At 54.0% G+C, this 17,866-nt stretch overlaps 8 protein-coding genes across 8 annotated transcripts; 5 read left to right on the top strand and 3 right to left on the bottom strand.

Annotated features, from left to right (window-relative positions):
* Positions 1–63: 63 nt before the first annotated feature.
* Positions 64–862, top strand: EV422DRAFT_600392 (uncharacterized protein; the record flags this gene model as incomplete). Its single annotated transcript, XM_053073679.1, has 3 exons — positions 64–132; positions 207–440; positions 518–862. Coding segments are annotated over 3 exons (465 nt in total), but the record flags the coding sequence as incomplete, so codon positions are not given.
* A 6-nt stretch (positions 863–868) lies between these two features.
* EV422DRAFT_514202 (uncharacterized protein) lies at positions 869–2,900 on the top strand. Its single transcript, XM_053069228.1, has 8 exons — positions 869–1,217; positions 1,314–1,426; positions 1,500–1,561; positions 1,629–1,692; positions 1,777–1,831; positions 1,911–2,480; positions 2,554–2,610; positions 2,676–2,900. The coding sequence occupies exons 1-8, from the start codon at positions 1,053–1,055 to the stop codon at positions 2,706–2,708; spliced, it is 1,119 nt and encodes a 372-aa protein (XP_052929277.1). The 5' UTR covers positions 869–1,052; the 3' UTR covers positions 2,709–2,900.
* On the bottom strand, positions 2,901–6,681 carry EV422DRAFT_514201 (uncharacterized protein). The gene is made up of 5 exons (XM_053069227.1): positions 6,130–6,681; positions 5,727–6,064; positions 5,139–5,664; positions 4,919–5,074; positions 2,901–4,853 (listed from the first exon to the last, which is right to left on the bottom strand). The coding sequence occupies exons 1-5, from the start codon at positions 6,385–6,387 to the stop codon at positions 3,138–3,140; spliced, it is 2,994 nt and encodes a 997-aa protein (XP_052929276.1). The 5' UTR covers positions 6,388–6,681; the 3' UTR covers positions 2,901–3,137.
* A 592-nt stretch (positions 6,682–7,273) lies between these two features.
* EV422DRAFT_514199 (S-adenosylmethionine synthetase) lies at positions 7,274–9,046 on the bottom strand. The gene is made up of 3 exons (XM_053069226.1): positions 8,847–9,046; positions 8,173–8,750; positions 7,274–8,098 (listed from the first exon to the last, which is right to left on the bottom strand). Exons 1-3 carry the CDS (start codon positions 8,917–8,919, stop codon positions 7,595–7,597), a joined length of 1,155 nt encoding a protein of 384 aa, XP_052929275.1. The 5' UTR covers positions 8,920–9,046; the 3' UTR covers positions 7,274–7,594.
* A 3,245-nt stretch (positions 9,047–12,291) lies between these two features.
* Positions 12,292–13,299, top strand: EV422DRAFT_575691 (ZIP zinc transporter-domain-containing protein). The gene is made up of 2 exons (XM_053073215.1): positions 12,292–12,629; positions 12,693–13,299. Exons 1-2 carry the CDS (start codon positions 12,491–12,493, stop codon positions 13,163–13,165), a joined length of 612 nt encoding a protein of 203 aa, XP_052929274.1. The 5' UTR covers positions 12,292–12,490; the 3' UTR covers positions 13,166–13,299.
* Position 13,300: 1 nt separating this feature from the next.
* Positions 13,301–16,145, bottom strand: EV422DRAFT_514190 (uncharacterized protein). Its single transcript, XM_053069225.1, has 6 exons — positions 15,947–16,145; positions 15,643–15,817; positions 15,390–15,569; positions 14,989–15,085; positions 14,251–14,922; positions 13,301–14,171 (listed from the first exon to the last, which is right to left on the bottom strand). The coding sequence occupies exons 2-6, from the start codon at positions 15,799–15,801 to the stop codon at positions 13,702–13,704; spliced, it is 1,578 nt and encodes a 525-aa protein (XP_052929273.1). The 5' UTR covers positions 15,802–15,817; positions 15,947–16,145; the 3' UTR covers positions 13,301–13,701.
* Positions 16,146–16,351: 206 nt separating this feature from the next.
* On the top strand, positions 16,352–16,939 carry EV422DRAFT_141259 (uncharacterized protein). The gene has a single exon (XM_053064813.1). It carries the CDS (start codon positions 16,418–16,420, stop codon positions 16,883–16,885), a length of 468 nt encoding a protein of 155 aa, XP_052929272.1. The 5' UTR covers positions 16,352–16,417; the 3' UTR covers positions 16,886–16,939.
* Positions 16,940–17,003: 64 nt separating this feature from the next.
* Positions 17,004–17,813, top strand: EV422DRAFT_491609 (eukaryotic mitochondrial regulator protein-domain-containing protein; the record flags this gene model as incomplete). The annotated part of the gene is made up of 3 exons (XM_053067548.1): positions 17,004–17,375; positions 17,465–17,644; positions 17,712–17,813. Coding segments are annotated over 3 exons (654 nt in total), but the record flags the coding sequence as incomplete, so codon positions are not given.
* Positions 17,814–17,866: the final 53 nt, after the last annotated feature.

Raw genomic sequence — 17,866 nt, 5'->3', positions numbered from 1 at the left:
AAGTCGGAGATGCTGATGTGCTTCTGGTGCAGGTCACAGATCTGAATCCACGACGGCGGCACGGAACTCAGCGATGTATACCAGGTGGAGAAGTTTGGATTCACGGATGCTGATTATGACAAACGGACCGGTGTGTTCAGTTATGTGGCGGGTCCTATATGAGATTTCTCTCCCCTCATGTTCCCAACGCCAACATCAACCATCAGACTCGGTACGGTGCTTTCCTCAAATGGAATAAACGTTGCAAGTTTGCTGAACAAGCAGGGTGTCCAATTGAGCCGGAACACCCCCAAACACCGCCATCAATGAAAGTGAGTGATAGATGTGAAGTACCACCAGAAGTTAGCATGGAAGATGTCGCTGCTGGCCTGTCGAGGCGCATGAAAGGCACTATCGGGGTTGTGGGCAATGTGGAGTTCAAAGCAGGGTTCTGGGTTGGTGTGGAGACGAGCTACTGGGAAAACATGATGGAAGGTAGGTTTACGTTACGAAGCTAGACAGACAACAAGCTCATCAGATGGACTTCGCACATGTTTACGCCTTCTCCGCTTTCACTGTACTACAAGTTGTGAAATATTTCTCATGCCCTAACAAGCATGGCGTATTGGTCTGGCCTGACTGTGTAGTAGTCGGAGATTTCCCAGAAGAGGATCTTTCTGTTTCTGAGGACGAGATGTAGACGAGATATAGCCCGTAGAAACAAAGGCGGCCGTAATAAACGAACCAAACGTCACTGCATACGGTATGCACATCCCTGGAATTGTGCGGCGTTTATGCGCTCGCAAACTGTCAGGCCGTCAATGACGGTCGGAGAGTGTCACGAGCTCAAAAACGCGTTTTTGTTGGTGTCCCGTAATAAGGGAATGGCCTCGGAGGTCACTTCCACGACAGTGAAAAGGAAAGGGCCAAGGTGCCGACGCTCCATGTTGGCCATATATATTCCTTCGTAGTGGTTGAATTCCCTGTCCTGCTTTGGAGCATTATTTTCCAAGGGGACCTCAGATACCGTTTTTGAGTTACTTGAAAATCACGTTGTATTTCTTTTACCAGTTATGTTGGGCCCTCAAGAGACTATCCTCCCGCCACCGGCCGTCCACGACAGTCTGGTCGTGCTGGACTACAATGACCTGGTCTCAGACTCGGTCGACTTGACCACTCAGCTGCAGAGTGCTTTTGGAGCCGAAGGCCTCGGTGCGTGCGTGGTCACTAATGTTCCGGTAGGGAAAAAGGGGCGAGGAGGCGGATATGGGAGTAGGCGAGCTTAGTGCCGATGTAGAGATGGTTCTTCTCATATACCCTTTCAACACTTTCAGGGCTATGTCGGAAAGCGTGAGAAGCTCCTGAAGTTGGCGTCAGCACTGGCCAACCTGCCCCAGGAGGCGTTGAAGAAGGCCGAGCACGAAGAGTCGTCGTACCTGTTTGGTTGGTGAGTAGAGTGAGGCCGCCAGTCGGGAGAAACTCTCGGATATTCAATGAGGCGTCTTATCCGGTATGTGCAGGTCACACGGGAAGGAGATCATGAACGGCAAGGCAGACTTCGCCAAGGGTTCTCTCTACAACAGTTAGTGTCTAATTTGCAGATTTCAAAAAAAGTCAAACCTCATTATCGCTGATGTACATCCTCTCAGACCCCGTCTACGATGTTGTGCCAAACGCTGACGAGGAGTACAAGAAGAAGTTTCCCGCCTATGGGTGAGCCTTGATGAATGACATGAGTGTCAGTGAAGGGGATGTGCAGTAAGAAGCAAACTTGCTAAGCTCCTGAACCCGAACCAGATGTTCTAATGTCTGGGCGGAAGAGCTGCCTGAACTCAAGGACGCTTTCATGGATGTAAGTTTGCCTGGTATACCCACAAGGACTGCACCGCATCCTGATCTCAGTCCTCTAATCTCAATCTACTTCGCACCAGTTGGGAGGCCTGATCGTCAAAACTGGGCAGCTAGTCGCCCGCCACTGCGACAAATACCTCTCCAAAGAGCATCCCGACCTCCCGGCGAACTTCCTCGAAAGTGCCATCGCAGAATCCACCACTGTCAAAGCCCGTCTCCTCCACTACTTCCCCATCGAAGAGCCCGCTAAGCCCGAAACCGCCACCACGACCGCGGACTCTACCCAACCCGAAGACTCCTGGTGTGGTCTGCACGTCGACCACTCGATGCTGACGGGTCTCACGAGCGCCATGTACGTTGACGAAAGCGAGGCAGGAACATACACCGAGATCGACGCCGCGAACATTGCGGCGCAGAACGCGCAGATGGGCAGGAACCTCGCTCAGTCCGGGTTGTACATCAAGACCCGTGGGGGCAAGTTCGTTAAGGTCAAGATCCCCAAGGACGCGGTTGCGTTCCAGATTGGTGAGGCGGCGCAGATTGCTAGTCGGGGCTTGTTGGTTGCCACGCCGCATCTTGTGAAAGGTGCTCCTATCCCGGCCGGATCGGGGATGGTGATTGCCAGGAATACGTTCGCTGTGTTCATGCAGGTGAGATTATGGGTCCACCATTTCACTCTGAGGAAACTCGATAATAACGCAAGGCGATTCTCGCTGTGTATAGCCCAACGTCGACCACAAGCTGACGGCTGACCAGACTTTCCACCAATTCACCGAGGAGGTAGGGCAGATTTTGTTGGGGATAGTATCGCGTATTCAGCCGTTACTCACCCCCGTTCCCTCTAGGTTATGAAGCGCCACTACGCAGACCGAATGTGATGAGAACCGGACTCCTACTAGACTAGCACCATGGTATGGTGACGCAAGTCACCAAACTTGCAACGTAGCATCAAACACCAAGCATCCCTTCTGCATCGGCGTATATAACTTGTTCTTACTGACACGATTCGAGTAGTACACATTAAACACGTACATAGATTGTACTGGACTGGACTAAAATACAAATGTCTCCTCACATTTAGATACTGACGGTAGAGGTGGACAAACGGGTACGTCGACGAGCATATATGTACAAGAAAGTCTGAAGGAAATGAGAATGTCCGACTGCGATGGCCTGGGACGCCAAATTGCGATAAGTACAAGATACTTTCGAAATTGCTCCAACTGCTCAGAGTCCGAATGTACGCCGTAGACGAGTAGTTTTCACGATGCACGACCACTATGCATGGTGAAAGCCGGGGTATGGTCTCAAGCACGGTGATTGCGCGTCAAAGACCCTGGCAATATGCTCGCAGTCGTGGACGTTGGCGAAGGTATGGCGTCCTCCTCCTCTACTAACTTGTTCTGTACCTCGATGTTGTGATCCTCCAAAGCTTTGTGCAAATCGACTGCCGACGTGGAGGGAGAATATGCGTCCCCTGGGTTTGGTACTGCTTGGGTATTGATGGACAACGGCGATGGGACGTTCCGGTGTGGTCGCGATGGGGGCGGAGTCAGTGACTGCGCATTCCAATATGGAGCGCCTGGAGCGGTGCCAGCGGTGGTGGCGGAGCCAGTGGGGTTGGCGGAGGTGAGGGCCGTAGAACTGTGGTTCCGCATAGTATCATTATTCAAGTACAACTTGATCCAGCGGAGAGCCTGCCATGCCCGGCGCGAGACCTGTTTTGCATCGTTGCCGGCGGGGTCACCGGAGCCTTTGAGGTATCGCTCCATCTCGATTCGTTCGTTAAAACTGTTGTCGGAATTGATCGCGGTTGTATTGCCCGTGTGGCCTCTGAACACCGGCGTCGCCTGTGGCTCGAAAGATGAGGACGATTCGTTCGAGAAATTCGACGTGGATTGGGTGAGGTCCGCCGGTTGGCCCTCGTTGTTGTACAACCCTTTGAGCTTGCCCATAATCCCCTGGTCTTTCGTCTTTCCCGCTTGACCACGAGGAGGCGACGGCGGCACCCAGTTATCCATCTCTTCGGGCATAACATCATCACCGGGCGGTCCTTCAGCGAGTATCTGGTCCACATCGATGACGGCGTGACTATCCTCGCCCGGGATCTGCTCTTGGCTCGGATTGCGTTGCCTATCGGCCCCGGCGGCAGCGTACATGTCGACTATGGAGTGTCGCGCAGAAGCCAGTGATTGACGATGAGCTTCATCGGCATCTGCTTCATGCCCGGCCTTAACTTCATCGTTTTCCCAATTCTTTAAACTAGGAGCAATCTTGTTCTGCCACTCAGCGTCGAGCTCCAGCGCTATAGCGTGGTGGAAGCGCTCAGGAAAGCACCTCGAGTAGTGCATCGCTTCGAAGACGGACAGGTCGATGTAGGTGAAACCGGAAGGAGGGTTATACTTCTTACTGACGTCCGTGTGGATCTGTGTCAGAAGTAGGAGGTTGATGTCCGAACCCATACTAGCTTTGTCGAAGAACGGAGAGGAGGCCCAGGTATCATGTTGAACTCGGTATGCCACCGACGATGGGGTTCCCGGCTCTCTGAGAAAGTCCAAGACATCCCCAGTGGGCTTCGGACGCAGCGTAAGGACGTCAGTCGGTACTTTCAAAGACCGCAAGGGAATTTGTGCGCTTGAGTCGATGCCGACACCAATGCGGGTCATCGCGGCCATAATCTCAGATGCAAGAATGTAATCGTTGACCTGTACGGTGTTGCGATCCATATCTCTCAGAAGTGGCCGTAAATAGCTCTTCAGTCGACGCGCGTTCTTGCGAAAGGCATCGAACGCCCCTTCCGAAAGTTCCATCAAAGGGATGGTCGACCGGTCCTTTGTGGGAACCAGAATCTGGAAATGGCCAATCTTCGGGATGATCGAGAGTAGGGCGACGTGGAATCCTGATCGTATAGGTCGTCGACGGGTGCGAACAAAGTTGGGGATATCGGTGACGATGTTACGGATAGCTGTTGATGCCACCCCAAGGTGTTCAGCAAGATGTCCTCCCACGCGCTTGGGATCGGTCTGCATAAAGTTACAAAGGTGTGAGTGATATCCCTGATACGGAAAGCGCAATGCACACGAGGTACCCATCGGAAACCCTTCGCCGCAAAGTATTCACTGCGCTGGTTGTCCAGGCGATCGACCAACAGCGCAACCTTGCCGTGTCTTGCTTCCAAAACTGTATCATACAGAAGTCCCATGCGATCGAAGGAGCTGCTCATAGAAATAGACAACGCAGTGACCTGTGAAAGGAAATGAGGACCCGATTTTCATATATCCTGAGAAACAATAGAGTTAGTTACGTACCGCCTGCACTAGGGACAGCCTCAAGAAAGGTAAGCGTGCATCTTGGCTGCTTTTCTTCGGCCGCGGAACCGACGGAGGCGTGTTCAACACATCATCCAGCAGCGTCGCCACCCTGCTCCCATGCTTCTTGATAGCAGCACTCAACTGCGAGAACTTGTCCCAGCAGGTGGAGATCTTGAGAAGCCAAAGCAGAGCGGGGTGAGCAATGGGAGAGCTCCACTTGTCAAAATCGAATTCGCCCGTGACCAGACGGGAAGGCAGATGTCCGGCGGTGTCGACCAAGATTTGGCCGCGCGAGTTGACGAGAACCACTGCTAACGTAAGCTGTCCTTTATGTATACGACCGAGGCCATAGTAATGAGTCCGGAAGCGCATGCCGAGAAGCCCAACCAGGAGGACTCCACACAATGCGCAGAACGCGAGCCCAATGTTGACGACATCGTTCACAGATACGGTTCCGTCACTGAGAGCGGGGCTACCTGGCGGGTAGTTTGGGTCAATGCCGTAGCGTGCTGCGGCCATACCCCTACAATGAAGTAACGTCAGTGATTGCATCTATAGGAGAGGGACTGGAACACCCATACGCACGTGTAATGCATCGCCGACACCGCCAAAGCAAAGATCAAAGCGCAGCCCAGCTGCTTCCAGATGCTGTTTTGCCATAGAGCGCGCAATCGGAAGAAAAGCACGAATGCGGTGGTGGAGGCAAACCAGGCAATGGCTGTTGCAAGCGCGACGAGCCATGGTATCCAGTCCAACCTCACTTTCATAGCTATCATGGCCGTGAAGTGCATCAGAGTGATTCCGAGGGCAGCGAAGGCGCCGCCCGCGGCGAAACGCAGTGGTGAGGGGTTTTCCTGCGTGCCGGTAACATACACTCCGACGCAGACGCAGAAGATCGGCTCGAAGAGCGACCCAAGAGTCAGCTATAAAGAGAGTAAATCATCAGTACATAAATTTTCCCACGCTCTCAACCATATCGAAAACGTACCCCAGTGGAAAAGAAAATAGGGACGGCGGTCGCTCCGTGAAGATCAAACGCCGTCATCCCAACGAAATGCATTGTAAAGACAGCAAGACCGCCTGTGACCAGGGATGCTAAAAGCAGGAGAGCCCAATTGAGCCATCCCTTCTCGCTCGTCCTAAGCCTGATAAGCTCGAAGGCAACCCATGCTCCGGCGGTGGAGACAATGTAACTAACGACAATGAGCGCCGGAGACCAGTTGATAGTGAGGGTTTGGTCATCCATGGCTGCTGGTCGTCTGTCGGAAAGGTCTTCGGCCGAGTGCTCGTGGTATATCTGGAGAATCCCAAGCGTGGGAAAATGGGTGGTCCGGGGCGGAGTGCGGAGCGGTGGCTTTCCCGTCGTACACCCGTCGTAGCGGAGATGAGCTCGCTCACTCTTCAAATACTCTCACAACCTCACCAAGACTTGTCAACTCTCCTGCAAGATTATTCCGTGCGATATGTTTCCGCCAGGTTACTATATGCCTTCCTTCCCTGTTCAGCGAGAGGAGGAAAAAGGACGTGCAACCACTTTTTCCCACGGACGATGGGAAAGAACGCTGATGAGGCTCGCGCCCGCGCAGTCACATCCCACGGATTCGGTATGACCAGTTCCACAGCAGCCAAAGCCCGCCGCCCGTCCCAATGTTCGCAATCTATTATCCATCCAGCACGTAACCGGCTGCCAACTGATGATCGGCGCAAATTGATGCCCCCTAAAGGCTAACTTTAAGATCCGAGGAAATAACGTCATCGAAAGTTTAACCTGCCCAAAAGCCACCCGGAGACTCAATGCGCAAATGATTGGCTAGCCAGATCTCCGGTACTGTCGATACCAAATGTAACGCCGGCGCCGCCTGTCGATACCAATTGTGGCGCCGTTTGAAGAGAATTCAATTGAGAATTTGACATTGGTGTGCCACTTCCACAAAACACGTTGGAAGGGAGCAAGGATAATAAGCGCTCATCTCGGTTTCTCTCATACGTTGATGCAAGCAGCAGCAACTTCATCATACAACCCAGCAACTTCATCATACGACCCGCGATAGCGTCCGAGTCCTTACGAGCGCCTTATGCAAAGGCAGGGCAAATGTCTTATCGTGGGAAGCGGTGTCTTCTGCGAAGTGCCTCAGGAATCCGAAAACGACGGACCGTCAACACGACCTCTCGTTTGCGTCGAATCTTTCAAATTGTGTGGGAAGATGCATAGGTTACGCCAGCGAAACGATCGGGACATTGAAGATGATGCGTGACGCATGAAGTCTAAAATTATCTTAATCCTCTTCCTAAATATCTTAAAAAGTGACTATGGGGCGACGTTGAAAACGTCAAGTCACTCTGTACATAAACACATTGACGAAGAACCAGGCCCCAGACCGGTCTCCGATGTATATGATAACCCGTCCCTTCTACAGAAGCGATAGCGGGGTAATGAGATGCTCTAATTATCCTTAGAACTTGAGTTGCTTGGGCTGCTCCCATGTGAATTGTTCACGACCGAAGTGTCCGTAACGCGCAGACTCCTCGTAGATGGGCTTGAAAAGGTCGAGCTCCTTGACGATGACTCCAGGTCGAAGGTCGAAGTTGTTCTTGATGATCTGCAACAGCTCGCTGTTGGTCTTCTTTCCAGTACCGAAAGTGTCAACGAAGATGGAGGTGGGTTCTGCGACACCGATGGCGTACGAAAGCTGGACGAGGGCACGGCGGGCGAGGCCAGCGGCGACAAGGGACTTTGCGACCCAACGGGCGGTGTATGCAGCAGAACGGTCGACCTTGGACCAATCCTTTCCGGAGAAAGCACCTCCTCCGTGGGCACCCCAACCTCCGTAGGTGTCGACAATGATCTTACGACCGGTGACACCAGCGTCACCTTGTGGTCCACCGATGACGAAACGGCCAGAGGGCTGCAAGTGGTAGACGGTGCGGTCGTCGAGGTACTTGGCAGGAATAACAGCCTGAGAGAAGGTAGTGATTTTGGTGAGTTTGATCCTCGGCTAAATACTTTCCAGAATCAGAGTCGGCAACCTACCTTAACAATTTTCTCCATCAGCTCTTCCTTGATCTGCTCGTTGGTGACCTCGGGAGCGTGCTGGGTGGAGATGACAACGGTGTGGACCTTCTGGGGCACTGGGACACCGTCGATCATCTTGTACTCGACGGTGACTTGAGTCTTGGAGTCGGGGCGCAACCAACCCATCTCGCCGGAACGACGGTACTCAGCCATCTTGGAGTTGAGCTTGTGGGCGAGCATGATGGTGAGGGGCATGTACTCGGGGGTCTCGTCGGTAGCGTAACCGAACATGATACCCTGGTCACCAGCACCGATGTGCTCAAGGGCGTCACCCTGCTGGACGAGACCGCCGGCAATTTCGGGGGACTGCTGCTCAATGGCGACAAGGACGTTGCAAGTCTTGTAGTCGAAACCCTTGCTGGAGTCGTCGAACCCGATCCTCTTCACGGTCTCACGGATGATCTTCTGGTAGTCGAGGGTGGCCTTGGTGGTGATCTCACCGAGGACCATGATCATACCGGTCTTGGTGGCCGTCTCGCAAGCAACACGGGAGAAGGGGTCCTGAGCCAGGCAGGCATCGAGGATGGCGTCGGACACTGATGAGGATGATCAAGAATGAAATGCTCAGCTCATCGTGGACCGTGATCTTGCATGTAAGACGAAAGACAGGAGGGGACACGGAGCTTGCTTACCTTGGTCGCAGATCTTGTCGGGGTGACCCTCGCCAACAGACTCGGAGGTGAAGAGGAAGGTTTCGTCTGCCATTGTTGCTATGTGAAGTCGGTCAACGGAAGAAGTTGTGAAGATCAAGCTTGGGTTGTTGGGGGGGACTTGAGCAGCCAGACCCCTTTTATCAGCTTTGAACCCCCCATCCGAATCCGTCCGGGCTGCGGCAACCCGTGCAGTAACAGTGGGCACCACCACATTTTGGGGCGAGGGGAACACACCGCGACTGCTCACGTGATCTCTGTGCTATGCTCTCGATGAGCGGGCGGGGATTGTGTGATTTGGGGCCATAAATTGGCCAATCGCGCGTCCACCTCGTTCCGCGTCAGGCTTTTCATCAACAGCGGAATTTGGGAAAGTGCAGCAACTGCCTCGCAACACGACAACTCGTTCCACCAGCTTTTGCTGATCTGTAGCTGAATTACATAGAGACTCGAAGAAACGATAACCTCCCAAGATGGTCACCATCTTTATGCACCTCAGGTGGCCAGCCCGGCTGCCCGAGTACCGGATCGCGTAGAAGTAGAATGATATAATAACAAATACAAGATGAATACAGCCCGAGCGAGATCTCGAGAGCAGCTAGAGGCCATTGCACAGCAGACATTTCAGGATATCGAGCCAGATGTACTAGAAAAACTTGTGTCGAGCATGCCCCGGCGTATAGCGGCAGTCATAGCAGCTAGAGGAGGATTCACTAGATACTAGGCGTAGATCTATATGGAGAGGCGCGTCCAGGGGGCCGGTGAATCAAATTGACAGCGGTCTTGCTTTATGAACAGCATTGTACGTATGAGATATCCCCGACAGAGCATCTCTAAACGTTTCATCATTCAGATACACATATGTTATGTGACAAAATACAACCAACCCAGGATACTTTATGGACTACGAACTTGCGACAACATCAAGGGAATGTACATCTTGGATATTTCAACCGCTACCAATGCGGCCTGAAGCTACATATATACATCAAGTGCAATTTGGCGGCAGGTTTACGATTGCCCTTTTGGAAGACTAGCTTTGTGCTCTACGAACGACCCGTGATGCTTCGATGCTCATAGTCTTGTTTTTGTGAACTTTTCGTTGTGTTGAGGTTTGTTCATTTCAGTTCGTGTCGCTGCGTGAGGATGGGATGTCGTTTGCTTCATGTGTTCTTTTTCTGTTTGTGTCCCCAGTTGCGTTGCTTGGTCACAATCTGAGCTTCTGTCTTCCTCGTCACCATGATTCCAAGGCCTACGAATAGGCCAGCCACCTCCTTCATCGTTTTGTCCGAATGGAGGAGCATTAAAGCGATGAGGGCCCCCGCTTCCGTGTCCGTCCACTTCGCAGGCTCAGGCTTGCCGGTGTCGACTGGGTTGAGGCCATCGATGAATTTCTGAGCCCATGCGGTGTCGTTGCCCTTCCAGTGAGCTGTGAGCTCGGCTTCAAATGAAGATGCAGACTTGGCACGTTTTCGTTCAGGCGACTTGCTGTCTGCGGATTCCGACTTGACTTTGCGACAAGTGGCTTCCGGCATGGTGGATGTGTGTATTGTAATGGATAGATGGATTCTATGGATAGATGGATTGGCGTATCGGATGGATGATTTCGTGGCGAGTATTTGTGCTCTGGCTTCTGAGAGGGGCTGCATTTCATCTGTGTGTGAATTGTATCGCGGGGACTGGATTCGAAGCGGGCGAGGGGCCATCCAACGGGGGAAGCAACTGACAGTCAAAAGATCGACGGCGCCCCTGACTTTGAAAATACACGAGCGGATCTTTCTCTCCGCCCGCTTCCAGCCCCCGTCCGCATTTCCCCCCCCCTCAGCTGCAAGAATGAGTTGAGAGGTGGCAGCTACCAGGAACGCATCTTCAAACGGGGCCGATTGCATCCACGTTCCACTCTCTACTCTTTCCTGTTCCCCACATCCCTTTCGAAACCGCGCTCCAAACCAAGCCGCATTCGTGCATTTATGCACCACAGCTCAAACAAGCTACTTGAGATTTGCTCCATAGCAGGACTCACTCGCACTGCCTTGACGAGAGCGATGGAAGAGCGATGGAAGATGCGAATTTGACAGCACAGTATTAAACTATTAACGGGACACGTGCTCCTGATCAGAGTTTTTGGAACCCGGTAAATCCACGTCTCGGTTCTCGGCTTGAGGTCCGATCTGCCCCGTTTGAGGCCGTGTCGACTTGTTCTGCATCCATGTCCACCACAACGGACGGTTAGACGGAACCTTTCAATATGACAGGGCTACAGCGCTGGACAGCCAACCTAGGAAAGGAACTGCGAGGGTCAACATTCCTGCGAGGGATAAGCGACATGGGAAGCGCTACGCCCCCGGGTGCATTGGATGTGGCGGCACTAGGGCTGGGAATTATCGTCGATTAGGCACGTAGAGTCAAAACACCACCGGACTTACCTCCTCCGCAGCCTCAAACACGCAATCCCGGCACATCTGGTGGAGGCAACTGGAAAGGAACATGTGTCCGGGCCTAAGGACACGGCACGCCCAGCAGGCGGCGGGGACAATCCCCGAGGCGCTGGAGGCGGAAGATGAGTCCCCCGTCCTCGTCATCATCCGAAGGCTGCATACGAAACCATGGTCAGCCCCGTTCCGGTCCGAAGTCGAGTAAACCGAGCGTCCTCACCAATCTTCGGCGCTTGCCCTGCGAGGTGCTGGTCGGGGACGATGCCGACGAGGAGGCTGCAGGGGGAGGCGCGGGTACCGTCACCGTGATGGTACCGCCCCGACCCTTGGCGGCCGACGTGGCAGCAGGGGCAGCGGGGGTGGCGGGGGTGGCGGGCAGCGGTGGTCGAATGGGCAACGGGTGGAACAACAACGACGGTGGATCGAGTGGCGCGGCGAGCCGGTAGCCGGCTCGGGAGACCCCTCAGGAACGAAGGCTGAGCCCTCTGACTCCGTGTCGACGTTGGTGACCGAGGGAGACCTGAACCGTTGAAAGCGGGCCCTCTTGGCGGGAGTGGCGCGGACCATGGTGGAGGAAAAGGAGAGAAGAAGGGGGAGGAAGAGGGAGAAGGGGGCGTGGATGAAGGTGCTGTGGAGGGCGGGTCGGAAGCGATGCGGGGCTAAGGGGAAAGCGGTTACCCCTCGTTTTTTAGTCGATTGGAGATGCTCCTTTCGCCCTGCGGGCGTCGGATGCGCCGCCCCACCACTCCGAGGCCCCGGCTATTCACCCACGAAACGACTATCCCGATACCCATCGATGGGGGTGTTCCGCTGCGCTATTGACGGCGGCCACATGCCAGGGCGGTTACGATGGAGCGGCTGCAATCCTGGATATTCGGATATTCGGTCGTGTGGCTTGGGACCGGCCCGAAGGGAAGAAAAAGGGAGCGGGCGAAGCCCGCACCCGGTGAGGAGGTTAGGATTCTTTCAGAAGGCAGAATAGACAATACCAGCTATTGGCAACGATACCTGGTAATATTGAAAGCTTCAACGTCTGCCCCCAAGCCACCGCAGCGTACTGCCACCACTCATGGTGGCAGGGCTGCTCTGCATGAGACGACAAAGCTTCCCGCACTCCGGTTCTGTGATGATGTATATCACCTGTTTGATCTGATACCTGAGGCGGTGGAGAGTATTGGGAGTCGGGAGGCGATGTTCTCGTTTTTTGCGGGGGTCGCGGTGTTTGGGGTGCTAGAGGAGGTTATCATGCCGGCGCATGACCATGATGAGGAGGATGGGCATGATCATGAGCATGAGAAGATGGCAAAGGATTCGCCGACAGGGAAGAAAGGTGGGAAGAACAACGTCAACAGCAAGGGCAAGAAAGCCGATTCTTTAACAACAACACCGACAGAACCAGCTCTATCAGCAAAAGAGCGCCGCGACCTCCTCCGTTCCTCCCTCATCACCTTCGTCGCGTTCGCCATGCACAACCTCCCCGAAGGCCTCAGCGTCTACCTCGCGGCCCTCTCTGACCTCCGTCTTGGCACTCAACTCACAGTTGCAATCCTCATTCACAACACCCCGGAAGGCATGACCGTTGCCGTGCCCCTCTACGCCGCAACAGGCAACACCACCTCCGTGCTGTGGTGGACGCTGCTCAACGGGCTGGCGGAACCGTTGGGGGTTGTGGCGGGGGGTTGGTTGTTGCATGGTTACTTGTTGCCGCAGCTGCTGAGTAGGTGTTTGGCGGGTGTGGGCGGGATCATGGCATGCATATTGATTCATGAGCTGCAGCCGACGGTGAACAGGTATTCGGGGAAAACGATTGCGACTAGCGCGTTCTTTGGAGGCATGGTTGTGTGCTTTGGGGCGTTGGAGGCTTAATGAGTGGTTTGGCGGGCATGCGCATTGATTCGGTATTTGCCGTTCCATCCGATACTATCCGATTTGATATAGACACTTTCTCTTCACACCCTTTTGTATTATATACACGTTTTGAATGGATTATTTTGCGATATATGGCTTCCATTGGGTATTCTCTCATACTACGGTGGAGATTTGAGACATTAAAGGCTGATGGGAAACTAAACTAGAGGTAGCAAACACGATGGGGAACAAAGAAACGGCACAAAATCGGAAGGATGGGGAAGCAGAATAGATTAATTGAACCTTTTACATTCCCGCTTTCACGAACTTGGGAAACGTGTCTACCACTCTGCGTATATACAGTGGTTTCAAAACTTTCTCGAGGTTTGGATATACATAATGGCGGGGTACAAGCTGATGAGGCACTTGAAGGCGAAAGCGTAGGATTGACAAAATCAAGGGAGCACCCAAAAGAAGGAAACAAGCGATCGCCGTATCGTCCGGCACCGTGGGTGGCTCGTAGGGACGTGCAAGTGGCGGCTTGAACGCAGCGTTCAGATAGCAAACGAGGTCTTCCGACTCTTCTGCGGCCGCTGCGCGAGCAAATAGTCCTCCGTGAAAGTGCGCGCGGTGAATATATGAGGCGCGACAAACGACTCCTCATCTACCTCCGCATCCGGGTCAACACCCATCTGCAACAACATCTGCCGCTGCTGCCGCTCAATAGGGTCGGTCGTCCAGTCCACCGCGCTCGCTTGCGCTTCACTGGTCTCTGTTACCATTTCCGATTGTTCTTCGGCGATGGCGGCTGGGGGTTTGAAGCCGCCGCTGCTGCTGCGGCCGCCCATGGAGGGGATCCGGATGGGGAGGGAGGAGGAGAATAGCGGGCGCGGGGAGGGTTCGGGGGCTTGGGTGGGTGAGTCTGGGAGTACGTCGGTGTCGTCGTCGTCGTCGGCTTCGGACATGATGGCATCGGCGTAGCGGGGTTTGGCGGGTTCTTCGAAGCCGTCTAGGTCGAAGATGGCTGTGGGGAGGAGGCAGGGATGATGTCAGGACTCGCCGAGTCATTCAGACACAAAACGTTTGTGGGCGGTACAACGTACCATCGCCGTCTGGGGACGCCAAGCTCGACTCATCCTCGTCCATCTCATCGCCATTGTCAATGCCGTTCGTGTTGATCTCCGTCAGCGACACCTGACCAAATCGGACCTTTCGCGCATGTGTCCCATCTGCTTCCCCTTCACCCGCCGAAGTAGCATCATCCTCAGGTGGTATATCCATCGTCTGCGTCTTGTTTTGAGACGGAGATGTGCCAGATGGCGTGACAGCCGGTGAGGATTTGCGACGGTCTGCCTGTCCGATTCCCAATCCACCTCCCATCCCGCTCCTCCGTCGGCCCCCTACGGAAGAAGACATCGGCGGCGGCGGTAAAGTGATATCAGATCTCTGATAAAACGAGCCAACAGTTATCGGTTGGCTATCGGGTATAAACAGCCCATTCGGACTCATCGCCCTTCCGTTGCCCTCCCCTCGCCCAGAACCTCCCACCAAGCTCATCGAATGTCTATGCAATCGCTCCTTGTGCAAGTCGCAAATCTGTGCCCAAAGAATTTCGGTTTCGTGCCGCACACGTTCATGCTCACGGTCTAGTTGCGCCTGCTGTTCTTTTCGGTATGCAGCTATGCGTTCTTCCATTTTTATCCGTTGGGATTCCATGTGTCGCTTCATGCTGGCTTGCAGGGTGTTGTACGCATCTGACAGGCCATACTCCTCGGCTAGAGAAAAGGATTCGGTTAGACTCCAGCCCTTCGCTGACGCACTTTCCCACGTCTCCTACTCACGTGAATGCTCGGCCTTTACATGATTCGTCGTCAGTACAATCTGACAGGATTCGCTGTACGTCGCTTTCTCCTTTGCCTCTTGAATCCCTTCCCCATGCTAGTAAGCGAATGGATGCGATGAGTACGTGCGACATTAACGATGAACAACCATCAACAACATCAATCAACTCATCACATATCAACCAGCACCATCAACCACCCATCAACAAACACGTGGGTGAGGGGATTGCGCCTGTGGGGCAATTTGGGGCTCGCTTCGCTCGCCAAAGATTGGACGCTCGCTAAGGCTCGCTAAGAAATGCGGTGAGGCGCGCTCTGCTCGCGCTTCGCTAACGCTCGCCGCTCGCCGCAGTCCGCATTCTCCTCGCTATCGCTCGGCCTCATCCGCTCACTCAACTTACAATAGTATCGTGTCCCAAAATCACCGACCCGTCGGGACTACTATGGGCTGCCAGATCCGAGAGAGTGTGATGTGAAGCGGGATCGACTCTGATGAAATAAGCAGCACACGAGCAGTTCATGCATCGTACTTCCAACCACGCATTTTCGAGCAGTGTATGTTTTACGAGTAACGGATGTGCCTAAGGACGTACTGCGATTTTAGATAATTTTCGACGGGATGGGCGGATCGTTAGCAGACTGATTCACTCATACCACACGGATACCGCCCAGACCCAGCTGTGCTTTTATTCCACTTGTGACAGGAAAGTGCTCGACGGAAACGATTTCGCTAATGTTGACCGGTGGCTGGTCGGGCGACCGAGCAATGGTGACCTTAACGTTCAGGCAAGGACAGGCATACGTTTCGGTCATGGTGCGGGTAGGTACACTGGAGGGTGGAGGAGCAAGGTTGGAGAGATGAGCAAGGAAGCTCGGTCGGTACCAGTGTTCTTTTGCCAGGCACCGTCGTGGGAATTGCGTGGGAATACACCCCTTTTGAGGACCCACTTCTGCTTACCTCTTGCACTCTCTGGACGGATATCGATCGAGAAGGTGAGTGGGGGTTTATGTATAATAATAAGAGGCCTGGAATGAGGTCCAAAGTGATAGGTTGGTTTCGGGCGAGAAAGAGACGGTATACTTGGAAGAGATCACGGCGCACGAATGGGTCCAAGGAGCGTCCAAAATGGGTGGACCGGGCGCTTGTTGGGCAAAACGCCCGTCTTTGGAAGGGAAGTTAGGGAACAGCCTGTGATGCGACATGGAAGTGACGTGGGTGACTCAACTCGCGAGTCTCGCCCACAGTCTCGTCTCTCGGTTCCCCGCGTTCGTTCTCTGGTCAACTTCGAGCAAGTCACGTGACGCAACGCTCCTTCGAGACGGCGGACTCACCGGCAAGACTTCCATGTGTTTGCACAAGCGATCTCGACATCGGAAGAAGCTCACCAAACGACCCACTCAACAACCGAGACTCCCACCCAGCACAACAATGCTTCGGCCAACCTGCAGCCTCGCAACAGCTGCAACAGCAGCAGCAAAACGAACCCTCTTCCCCAACCACCGAGGATTCCGGTCAACGGCGGCATGCCATGCAGAGGCAGCCCCTGGGACACCTGCTGAAGCGGACACCCCACCAACACCGAAGCAGATTGCAAAGAAGAGGGCAGATGCGTGGTTGAAGGAGGAGGGGAAGGAGTACAGGGACGCAGCGGCGGCCCACTTTGTTAGTAGGAACAAGAAGACGGTACGTTCGGGAGAGCGATGGGGAGGTGAACGCCTTGCGAGAGAAGGGAGCGGCGCCGCAGGCGCGATGTCTGTGAGCGGCAGCGAGCGGTCGTTCTTTTCAAGCGGGGGGCCGCACCTGGCGCCTTTATGTGAGCGGCAGCGTGACGTGGGTCCGCCCGTGGCCCATTTCGGTCAGCGCCAGCCAACGGTCGTTCTTGTTGTTTTTTCCTGATGGCCCGGGCTTGATGGTTGATGGATGAAGGTTGGATGGGTTGATGGGTTGTTGGTTGACGATTGACGCTTGAGGGCTGATTTTATTGTTGGTTTATTGATTTATTGGTTACATTCTCCAGCCCTTCCCGATGAACCCCTTCTTCAAGCCCAAATCCCCCCTCAGCGACGCCACCCGAACCGACATCTTCTCCAAATACCTCTCCGACCCATCCGCCTGGACACCGCGCGCCCTCGCTGAAAAGTTCGGTCTCTCCATTGTTCGGGTACAAGCCATCCTCCGTCTCAAAGCGCTACAGCAGCAGATGGAGAAGGATAAAGTACCGCTGCAGACGGGGTTGACGAGGGGCATGGAGGCGATGCTTGGTGCGGAGACGTTGAGTGCGGCGGATGGGCAGAAGAAGCCGAGGGAACGGTTGAGGGCGACGCCGGCGAAGCGGTTGCAGCCGTTCTTCCGGATGATGGATGAGGAAGAGGCTTTCTTGCCTGAGGTATGGGGAAGAACTATGCTCCAGATCGCTTCAACATGGGAGGAGGGTGGATGTGGTGTCTGACATACAGTCCCTTGCATTTCACGTAGGACGCGGCAGCACTGATGCAATTAGAGCCATACGCCAACCTGCAACGCAAACTAGACGAGGCGGCAGACCACGTTTTCGAACTTGAGCCACGCAAGGGCAAAAAGCCAGAAATCATCAGCAAAGACGAGAACCTCAAGAGCAAGTTCCAATATATGATTGTCGATACCAGCAATGTTGAGGTTTGTTGACTTCGGTTTGTGGGACGAGAAACATTCGCTGATATGAGTCTTCCCTCGACCCCAACAGAAAGCACAGGTGGTATTCCGAGACAAGGACGGCAGTTTACGGCATGCGACGGTGGAGGAGCGGTTCAAGAGGAAAAACCAAAAAGCAAAGTTTCTTATGTAAATTAAGTTATATCACTCTCACCGATCAGAGGAGGAACGAAGGGATATATCGCA

The sequence above is a fragment of the Fimicolochytrium jonesii genome (assembly GCF_025526975.1).
Source record: "Fimicolochytrium jonesii strain JEL569 chromosome Unknown EV422scaffold_2, whole genome shotgun sequence".
NCBI classification, from domain to species: domain Eukaryota; kingdom Fungi; phylum Chytridiomycota; class Chytridiomycetes; order Spizellomycetales; family Powellomycetaceae; genus Fimicolochytrium; species Fimicolochytrium jonesii.
This window is presented reverse-complemented; position numbering and strand designations above follow the sequence as displayed.